General features: G+C 47.8%; 1 protein-coding gene across 3 annotated transcripts in view; it reads right to left on the reverse strand.

Moving 5' to 3' along the window:
* Iqca1 (IQ motif containing with AAA domain 1) overlaps positions 1-9,893 on the reverse strand; it is a 109,196-nt gene extending 99,303 nt beyond the window's left edge. For all 3 annotated transcript variants that reach the window (XM_031368374.1, XM_031368372.1, XM_031368373.1), the window contains exons 1-2: positions 9,581-9,893; positions 515-839 (exon numbers count right to left, since the gene is read on the reverse strand). In XM_031368374.1, the coding sequence (XP_031224234.1) occupies positions 515-839; positions 9,581-9,591 (336 nt within the window). In that variant the 5' untranslated portion in view covers positions 9,592-9,893. The remainder of the gene's footprint in view (positions 1-514; positions 840-9,580) is intronic.
* Positions 9,894-11,038: the final 1,145 nt, after the last annotated feature.

The raw sequence follows: 11,038 nt of genomic DNA on the forward strand, positions 1-11,038 counted from the left end.
TCCCTTCTGCTGAGGCCAAGGAGCAAAGGCCACAGCTATAAACCTACTGGGTCAGTACCAACCCAAAGCAAAGAAAGAGATGCATCCAGCTGTGCACGAGGACTGAGACATCCAAGGCTACCATCCAGGCTTACCAGCGATAAGAAGCAGAAGGGCATTGTAGACCCAGAGAGCTGAGGGTGTGGCCCAGAGAAAATGGGAGAGTTTGGGCTATGGGGTATTTGTGAGAGCGCCAGTCTACTCCATTCCAACCATCTTGATAGTGTGGCATCTCTGTGATAACAAGACCTCAATGTTAAACAGACCCAAGGGCTGTGCACAGATTGATCAACATAGACAAGGAAGCAACCAACACCCACCTCGTGATGGTGGGGTTTGAGTGAAGAGAACATTTAGGCTTTTAATTCAACATAGTCATCACATTTAAACCTGGCTAAGAAGTCTACAGACAATGGGACAGCTCTATATAACTTATTGACAACAAAAACCTAATGAGGTAAACAGTAACACTCACGGGAGACAGCTTCAGGTCCTGTAAGATATCGTCAAAATAATGGAACTCTGTCATTTCCAGCTCTACCATCTCATTCTTCAGTTCCAGAATGCGGCCCATCACTCCATCGAGGACCTTACGGATCAGCATGCGTTTCTGTGGATGGACTATCTGGTCATAGACATTCTCCATGCTCCTGAAGATCTGCACGTACTTTATGTAGAAGGTGGCTAACATCTGAAACACTAGGACCTTGTTGCCTTGTGGTTCAGTCATCTTCTGGAACTCTTTGTCAAGCAGAGAATTGAGGGCTTCCTGGGTCTGGTGCCACATTGTATTGTACATTCTGAGGGAAGACACAGAGTTTAGACAACCTCACAGATGAATGTTATCCACTGGGCACATTTGGCACCACTAACAGAATACACAGGCAGGGGTGAGCTCAGGACATGATAAGAGGCTAGAAGGCTCTCTGGACAACTTATGGTGTTTTGAAATGCCTGTGGTTTTTTGGGTTTTGTTTTAAATAAACCATGGCTATGATTAGTAAACAATTTTAAAAGCTTCTTTAAAAATAACATAACTTCTCTTCAGTGTGTCTGTGAAACCAGTGTTATTATACTAATGTAAATAATAAAGTAATTTATATCCAGAACAACTAACTTATTTAAATGCATGTATCTACATTTATATGATGTATATATGATGAGAAGTGTACACTGAAACTATCATGTTGGAAAATGTTTCCACATTACATTGTTAAGTTAGATTTAGGCAGACTCTGTGGATAAAACTATGCCCCAGAGAAACTTAATACTCTGTATCGAGTTTGATTGTAGTAATATAATTTTTCCCTGTGCTAAGGTAAGAATTCAGTGCTTTGGGCATGCTAGGTTTTCTACCACTGAACTATATCCCTAGCTGTTGCGGGTTGGTCTTGTGTTCTGTACATTCAGATAGTGATTGTTGTGCCCAGACATCTGATTACAGTATGGATGATGGCGTGGTCAAGCATCTCTGGTCTCAATGATATGTAAAAGTTGTTTTCAAGTATCTCTGATTAATAACAAGCTGATCAGTCTATGACTGGGCAGGAGAGGACAATGGAAGTGGGACGTCGGATCCCTGGGAGAGGATCCCAGGTACAGAGAGAACAGCAGAAAGAGACGAAAGCTATGAAGAGGCCATGTGGAGACACCAGGAGGGTTTGCCATGTGGACACGCATGCAGAGGGGCCCGCCAGAGCAAGATTCAGATGGCAAGTAATGGGGCATTTATCTGGGCATTAACAGCCTAGTTGGGTTAGAATAGTTCAGAATCTGCCCAGCGGAGTGCCAGCAGCTTGTAAATAAAAATACCAGGTCTTTGTGTCTTTTATTCAGGAGCTAGATGGGCTAAGGTGGACATAGAGAACCCTGCAGGTATTTGGAGGCAAAGGGGGCATTGCAACCCCCCAATACTACTATACATAGCCCTTTAGATTCTTGGTGTGTGTGTGCAGGTGTGTGGGGTAACAGGTCAACCTCCAGTGTCATTTCTCAGGACACAACCACCTTGCTTCTTGAGACAAAGTCTCACTGGCCTCATCTGGTAGGCTAGACTGGCTGGCCAGTGAGTCCCAGGGATCTCCCCTTTTCTTCCTCCCAAGTGTAGCATCATACTCAGCTCTTTTCTTTTTTTTTAAATAAACTCAGGTCTGTATGTTTGTGAGGCAAACACTTTATTGGCTGAACTATCTTTTCAGCTTTAATATTAAAAAATAAAAATAAAAGTAGCAAAAGTCTGAGGCTGATGGCTCAGTGGTTAAGAGCACTAGTTGTTCTTGCAGAGGATTCAGTTCCAGCACCCACATGGCAGCTCACAGCCTTCTGTAACTCTAGTTCCAGGAGATCTGATGCCCACTTCTGCCCTCAGTGGGCATTGGATGCAAATGGTATGCATATGTACATACATGCATACATACGTACGTACGTATGTACATACATACACACAAGAAGCCAAAATACTAACACACACAAAATAAAAAACTAAATAAAAAGTGGCAAAAGCCTAAAGATAGCTCACTGATGAGAAGCAAGTAACTGCAGTGTAGTCATCAAAATGACTGTGCCACACAGCAATGAAGAAAGTGTGAACGAGCCATAGCTAAAGACATCAACTGCTGCTGCTCTTAGAACCATAACAGCATTTGAAAAGCAAGGTCTCATGGGGGTCTATGCCTCCCAGGTCCTCTTGCCTCACTTTACTGGGAGGGGTGTATACAATCAGAAGCTCATTGAATGAGTATGTGAAATGTAGATTGTTCCATGCTCTTCCTGGGGTAAGGGGAAGCTGAAGGCTGGGGATATCATTCACCAAAGGGGGCTACCAGGGCACCATCCCACCCTCTCTCTATCTCTGGATAGTTGTTTTGTCATTGGATTTGCTCAATATGCCTCTTCAGAGATTCCTCCCATCCATTTTTTGCATACGCACACATACATACATATACACATATACATACACATATATGTACTATATATACACACATACATACCATATATACAGACACACATACTATATATACACACATATGTACTATATATATACACACATACATACTATAATATATATATACATACATACATACTACACACACACATATTTAAGAATTAGGCTGAAAACAGCTGAATGTCATGGGTGTCTGAGTGGAGGCTCTCTGGAGAGGGTGGTGGCCCTGTCCCCTTACTGAGAAGCCAGAGTTTGGAGCCTTTGACTCCCGTGTGGCTCTAGCCTGAACAACTCCCAGGTGCCTGGTCTCCAGCTACCAGTTTACATGTGTCATTTTCTGCTGGCCACAGAGCCTCTTAGCCGTCTGGTTCCTGGAGTGTATAGGGATGGGGCTGGGAGTCACACGAATGGATAGAGCCCTACCGTCAAAGCTCTTTTCAGTCCCTTCCAAAGCACCAGGGCTTCCCCTCTTTCAGGGGAGCTCTAGCTTTGCTCCAGCTCCCTGCCTGCCTCACAGCTCACATCCATCGCTCTCCCTCTTCCGTTTTCCTCATGGTCCTTGTCAGATGTGTAGGAGCTGTTTGTCCTCACAAGTTCACAGCCTTTCGCGTTCTTAACTGACATGAGAAAATGACGTAGGGAGCCCTGGGGGTGAATACTAATATTTGACCACCTCGTTATGATGACATCCTAATGTCAGCAATAAGCTCCACTCCCAGGTTTTCTGACACCCCGACCTCCAACCATTTTTCAGATTGTTGCTCTACAATCCCCTATGCTAACAAATTGCAGTGGCCACTGACTGACACCCTGATTGCCAGTGAGGTTTTCATCTTCTTATCCCAGTGTTAGATGTGCCTCTTGGATGTGAGGAGTTTTTCAAAGCCATGGTTATAGTGATATAATGGTGATGATGATGATGATGATGATGATGATGATGGTGATAGGGATGATTATCACACTGATGGTGGTGGTGATGGTCATGATGGTGGTGATGGTGGTTGATGATGGTCATGATGGTCATGATGCTGATGATGGTAGGTGATAGTGGTGATGATGGTCATGATGGTCATGATGCTGGTGATGGTAGGTGATAGTGGTGATGATGATCATGATGGTGGTAATGGTGGCTGATGATGGTGATGTTGGCTATGATAGTAATAATTCTGAGTGTGATGATGGTGGGGTGATAATGGTGATAGAAATCATATATAAATGATTGCTTTGGTCTATACATGAGGAGACCAAAGTGTTCACAAGCTATTGGTCAGTCAAGTCACATGTTTGAAGGCACACTCCATGTCTTGGAGTTCTGGACTCAGGGCTCATTGTCTGCCTGTTAACCTTTATGCTTCCTGTTTGTCAGGAAGAAAGCAAACATGGACAGTTACTGGGCACAGATGCAAGGGCACCATGAGAAGCAAAGACTGTGAATCCCAGATCACAGCAAGTCAAAGAGGGTGTCAGGCCTCAACAGAAGCAGCTGCTGCCAGCCCTCTGCCTGGAGAACAGAAATTCATGAAGGGTGTGAAGTGAGAAGTGGGTTAGGTTGCCAAAGCCCATAGTCCCAGAACCAGAGAAGAGACCACTTTACTATGGTCACTGGCCTGATAGAACACAGATCAAGCACACCAGCTGGCTCCACAGCTAGCAGCATCAAACATAGACACATTGTAGGATTTGCTTTGGGGACAAACTAGAGTTTGGAGCCTCAGCCAACCGGCATGGCAAGAGAAGAGAAGCACAGGCTCACAGATCTGAAACTACACTTATTAAACCAGACACAAGCAGAAGGAAAGCGTCTCCTATAACCAAGGCAGGGTGAGTCCAGGGATGTCTGAGGCTCGGCATGCGTGAGCACATGACCACATACACTCCTGAGCAGAGATGCCCTGTGCACATGAGAGTGATGGCTGTGGCAGGATGCTGGGTCCAGAGACCACTGCATCCTCACTGAGAAAACTCCAACAACCTGATCCTGGAAATTAGAAGTAGAAGAGAGAGAAGGGATTGACAAAAAAAATTCTTTTTAACACTGCTCTTTGTAAATGGCTTAACTGCCAAATACAAGGAAACTATGACAGTACATGACATCCATTAGAGCAGAAAGGTGCAAGGCTCAGACAACATCTACATAAATGGAGGGCAGAAAAAAATAGAGAGAAACCCCAGCTACATCTCAATTCAAGTAAAAGGCATCAAAGAATACTGGGGGCCAAACAGATCTAGCTGAAGAAATTTCTAGAATGCAGGAGTCGAGAACAAACAGAAGACAAGATCTGCTCCTGCCCAAAGATACAAAACATAAAAACAGATAAGTCTGGAGGCGTGTGTGTGTGTGTTTAATATGATCAAGAACCAGAAACCGAGAGTAAACATAATTTTAAGGAAATGAAATAAATAGTGAAGGATGAAAGTCAACCGTCTTGGTAGTTTTCCTATTATCATAACAAAACCATGACCAAAATAACTTAGAAAAGGATTTAATTGGACAATCACGGCTCCAGAGGGTTAGAGTCCATTCCTATCATGGCAGAGAGTGTGGCTGAAGGCAGGGAGGCAGGTGCTGGAGCAGCAGCCAAGAGCTTACTTACATCTTCTCAGTAAGTAGGAAGCAGATGAACTAACCAGGAGTGGTGAGAGCTTTGAAACCTCAAAGCCCTCCCCCAGTGACACACCTCCTCCAACATGGCCACACCTCCTAATCCTTCCCAAACAGTTCCACTAACTGGGAACATATATTCAAATGTGTGAGCCTATGGGGGACCATTATTTAAACAACCACAGCAGCTTATGCTTTAATTTGCTTATCACGGCAGCAAGCACTATAAGGAGGCAGTCTCCCAACAGTGTGGGTGGGCGGCTTCACCTCACCCAGACCCTCATGCATCAAGAGACTCAGGCTTCCATCATGGGATTCCCCAGATGCTCTAATGGAGCAGAAATGCAGGGTGACTGGATTCTGTGATCAGCCAGGCAGAGAGACACAGCTAGGCAGGCTCATATAGGATCTGTGCCCTGCATGGAGTCTATGCCCCCTCATGCATCTACTTCAGACAGGGTTAGGGCAGCAGGGGCCTTTCAAGGCCACGGCAGACTGGCTATAGCTGTAACACTGAGTCAAAGACGTTCCTGGTGGCTGGAGCCTCACAGGTCCTCCCTCTGGCCTGAAGCTTCTCACTTCCTCATCTGTATCTTTCAAGGACTCTACAACCATTGCTCTGCTTGAAGAGAAATGCGTAGTGCTGAATGAGCCTGTGGCCTCCAGTCTTGGCCTGATTTCCTCACCATTGAAGATGGCTCCATCTTTTCCTGACAGATCCATTCCTTGGAGATCTGCTTCCTGCCTTGATCCCTTCCATGTATCTATAGCCTCACTCCATCATTCTGGCCTGCCAGAAACCTAACAACTATGCCTCAGCCACACCAGCCTGGGGAGTGCTGGTCTCCCTCATTTACCTGGTGTGGCATGAGGCCATAACACCATCCCTGTGGTGTCTGGTCCTTCTGCTTGTGTGGGAGCCACGATGATGATGTGAGATGAGGCACAGCAAGGTGCTAAATAAGAACACCATGGAGACACACTTCCCAACCCACCAGGGACCCTGCTTTCATGGGTGCAACACTGCAGCTTTAGTATATTTACTGTGCTGTAGAGCCGGCACCACTGCTCAACTCTAGAATGTTTCCACCACTCCAAGAGAACCTTGTCCAGTCAAACAGTCACACCCCAGCCTGCCTCCTCCCAGCTCTTGGCCAAAAATCCTCACATCATCCAGACAGTCCCACATACAGCTGCGTCTGACACACGTATCCTAAGCAAAAACATCACGATTGGAAAACGATCCATTTCAGCAGCATGGCACACTGCAAGAGAGTGGTTGTTTCCTTACTTTTAAGAGTTTTTGAGACTCAGCATTTAGAAAACCAGGCTTATCCATTAGCCCAGATCCACCTTCAGAACTCATAGGTATGCTATTTCCTGAATCCCAATGGCTTTTATACCTCTGTGAAGCAGAGAGATTATAAATTGAACCATTGTAAGTCAGAGGCTGTCTGTAAAGTCTGTCCTAAGTCGCTTTCTGTGAGTGACTTCCTACACTCATACCGAGTGGCAAGCTCAATCGGGTTGTAGCACAAGCCAGGACTTCTTTCAGTTTAATGCCAAAGCACCTGTGGTGCTGGGGGCACACCCTTATGTGGCTTACCCACCAATCAAGGAACCCCTGGGACATTTCTGCCCTGTCCTGAGTATGCTGCTGACACTGTGGCCAATAATTCTTTGTGTAGACATGGGTTTGCTTCTTGGGCTGCGGCCAGGTTGGAGGTCAAAGAGGGTAGTGCAATAATGGTAAAGCTGCCCTTCCTTTCAAGGTAGCTAGGGACAGGCAGACCCCGTCATCTCCTGTGCTCATGAGTCCTTAGGAGGGGATCTGTGTCCCTAAGAGGGTTTTGAGGGGCCTTGTCACAGGTATGATGGTGCAGGGAATTTAGATTAAAGCCTGGAAACATGGCAGATTTTGAAGTCAGGATGGTGGTGGGTGAGGGCTGGGAAGGACCACATGGTTGTTCTGTACCTTGATGGATTCTTCCTGTCGCTTGGCGGCTAGGCAGGGACCCTGAGCTGAGCGGCCTTGGGAAGTCTGAGTGTGTAAATGGCAATTATCTCCTGTTCGTGACAGTAATGGAACCTTCCCTCTTCCCACTGGGACCATGGCCACCTCTTCCTGCATGCTTCTCCCCCATTTCCTGCTCTGAGAGAGACCTGGCTCTTACACCCCCCCCTTTTCTCTCTCTCTGTTGAGGGTATAAGTGTATGTGTGTGTGTGTGTGTGTGTGTGTGTGTGGTGCTCTTTAAGGTGAGATCCCCTTCTGCGTGGGAACCCTTCTGTCCTGGCTGTGTTGTTCCAGGGGCCTCCTGGCTGTCCATATCACCTCTAGACTTCCTTTCTTCTCTACTCCTAGCTGAGTCCCATGTCCGCAGTGGCTGACATTACTGCCCTCTTGGTTATCTTTCCTATCCCCGTCTCACAGAACGCTCTAGTTAGCCTTCCCTCCACATGTTTAGCTATACTCAGTTTTGTTGAAAAAAAAAAAAAACAAAAGCCTAGTACTGCTGGCTCAAGGGCTCTCATTGGCTCCCATCATCAAGGGTGGCAGCCATCTCCTCCTGGCCTCCTCCTTCCTCACCACTGGGTATTTTGTTCATTTGTTCTTCTTTGTTTTTGTTTTTGCTTTTAGATTTATTTATTTAGTATATGTGAGTACCCCATAGTACTGTTTAGTATACACTGTTTAGTATACAGTGGTACCCCGTAGCTGTCTTCAGACACACCAGAAGAGGGCATCGGATTCCATGACAGATGGTTGTGAGCCACCATGTGGTTGCTGAGAATTGAACTCAGGACCTCTGGAAGAGCAGTCAGTGCTCTTAACAGCTGAGCCATCTCTCCAGCCCGGTAAGCAGAGTTTTTACACTTAAAACTCCCTGCCTTCCCCGTCCTCTGCCATGGTGACCACCCCATCCCTTTTCACTCCGGGAAACTCTCAGGCCTTCACTGCACCGGCTCTCCTCTTCCATGTCCAGACTGATCTTTCTGGCCCATCCCTCCATGATCAGTTCTGAGCAGGGACCTTAAACTGCTAACTTGGCTTCCATTCTTGCCTCTCAATAGACTCACCCTAGGAGCCCTGGGAAGAGCCTGTTCTCCCTCCTGACACTATTTTCCCATGGAGGGAGGGGCTTTGGATCCTTTGCTGTGCTAGCCCTTCTTCCACTGAGCCAGGCTCGCCCTCTTATCTACACTTGTCCTGTGTCTCATAATGGACCAGCCTGTGTCCACGCTGTCAAGTTTCTACTTCATCCCCATGAAGCTAAGAGTTGAGGCTCAACAGCCTTCCTTCCAGTTCCACAAGCTGCAGGTTCCAGTTCCACGAGCCGCAGTCTGCTTTCCTGGTCTTCCCATAACCCCCCCTCCTCACCTCCAGGGTTAGGTTTCCTGAAAGTCACTATTGGGAGGCTGGAGCTGTGGTATATAGCTGTTACTCACTGATGCTCTGAACCACTGCCCTGTGGAGATGTCTCTTTCAACAAGATGGGAACAGTACACAGAGCTACAGCTTTACAGGGTGGCTGGGCCCTGAAACTTACTCCAGCCAGGCCATACCACATGCTCCAAATGTGGAGTAACGGCAGAGCCAAGTACACAGGGAGGTGACAGAGACACACAGGGCAATGGATCTGGGGGCTGGAGGCTGGGCTGGGAAATAGGGCACTGATGTTCCCCCCCACCCCCAATCTTTCTGGAATTCGATTGAGGGGCTGATTTCTCACAAGCAACCCCTTTCATGACTAATGGAAAAGCCACCTCAGTCACCCATGACATGTGGTGAAGGGCTGGAGAGCCTCCCCTCGCGAAGGAGGGAAACAGTCTATTTATTTGTTCCTTGCCAGGACACAGAGAGTCATTCCTGAGGCATATTGAACTTGATAAAAGGTAAAAAGGAGGAGAGAGGAGGCAGAGGAGTGGAGGGGAAAAGCCAGAAGCCACTCTGTCCAGGCAACCCGGGCTAAGGCAGAAGTAACCCACCACTTACAGGTTCGACATGGTTAGCCTCTTTCCGTCTTTCCTTCACCCACCGGAAAGCTTTTCCTTGGCCTCTAAAGGCTGGCCTACTGCGGAAGTTGGGGGAACTTCCCTAGAGGTTTTCAGAGGTTGGGGGTTCCTCTGGAGGGAGGGACAGGGAGAGCAGGGAGAGGCTTGGCAGGGTTGGTCACCCTGTCGCCACCCTCCCGGAGCACAGGCTCTGACTGGGGTTCCCTCGCTCTGGTTGCTGCCTCTGGCTCTGGAACCACACTTCTCCCACTAGAGCGACTCCAGGTGGCCCTAGCAACAGGGACTCTACGTCTGCGTGCTTTCCAGTTTCCGTGGCAACTGCAAGGCAGGCGCGTGAGGTGCTGGGGGCGGGGCAAGTTCTGCAGCTGATCGGGTGGGAGGAGCTACGTCCGGCTCCGGCTCTCCAGGTCAAGCATAGTTCCCTTGGCTCCACCTGGATCCTCGGACATGGACCTCTTCCCATCTTCAGACAGAGTGGGCGCAGAAGTTGTGCACTCTGGCAAGCGCAGAGGCTGGCACTACATAAAGGAGAGGTGCCCTGTGTATGTGAGCCGTTAGCGACCCGCAAGAAGGCTTTCTTTCCTGCTTCTTAGTCTTCATCCTTAATGTTGCAATTTAATGGCAAACTTTAGAAAGAATCTGCAGTTCCTTTAGGGGCATGTCCTGAGCCGTACAATGGAGAGAGACAGGATTGGGGAAAGCAGAGAGAGGGGAGAGGAGGGGAAAGAGGAGAGCCAACACAGGAAACTAGCAGCTTACAGACCCTTCACACCATTACCGAGGGAGGGAACAAAAGAGGCACGAACCTCTCCCAACCCAGTAGCAGTATGAACCTCCACTTAGAACCTGCTGTGGAGGCTTGATCTATGCCGGGCCCAGTTCCCAAAGTCTTTGTGGGAAAAGCAGCCAGGCAGAAAACACACCAAGGGTCTCAGGGATGCTCTTTGAAGAAAGGGTTCAACAGAGAAAGGAATTAGGAAAAGCTGAGAAAGGCCTGGCCGGAGTCAGCCATAGTGACTGTGGCTGAGTAAGATAGAGACCTGTGGGTGACTAAGAAGGGTTAGCTGATGTTCCTGGGGGTGGGGTGGGGTGGAGGGTGGAGAGCTTCCAGGGCTGTGGAGATTGGTAAAGAAAAAATCTCTCTCTCTCTCTCTCTTTCTCTCTCTCTCTCTCTCTTTCTCTCTCTTCCTCCCTCTCTCTTTCTGTGTGCATGTCTGTCTGTCTGTCTGTCTCTGTCTCTCTCCATATATTCTTTCCCAAAGTGGGGAAGAAATATGCAGGCCTGACTTCTGATGCCTAGCACCCATGGGAAAAAGCCAGGTTCTGTGGCACTCATCTCTGAAGCCTGTGCGGACAAGAGGATCTCTGGGGTGAACCGCCAGTCAATCGAGTCTGTTCTATGAGCTCCAGGTTCAGGGAGAGACTCTGTCTCAAAAAA

Source organism: Mastomys coucha, unplaced genomic scaffold (assembly GCF_008632895.1).
Source record: "Mastomys coucha isolate ucsf_1 unplaced genomic scaffold, UCSF_Mcou_1 pScaffold14, whole genome shotgun sequence".
Taxonomy (NCBI): Eukaryota; Metazoa; Chordata; class Mammalia; order Rodentia; family Muridae; genus Mastomys; species Mastomys coucha.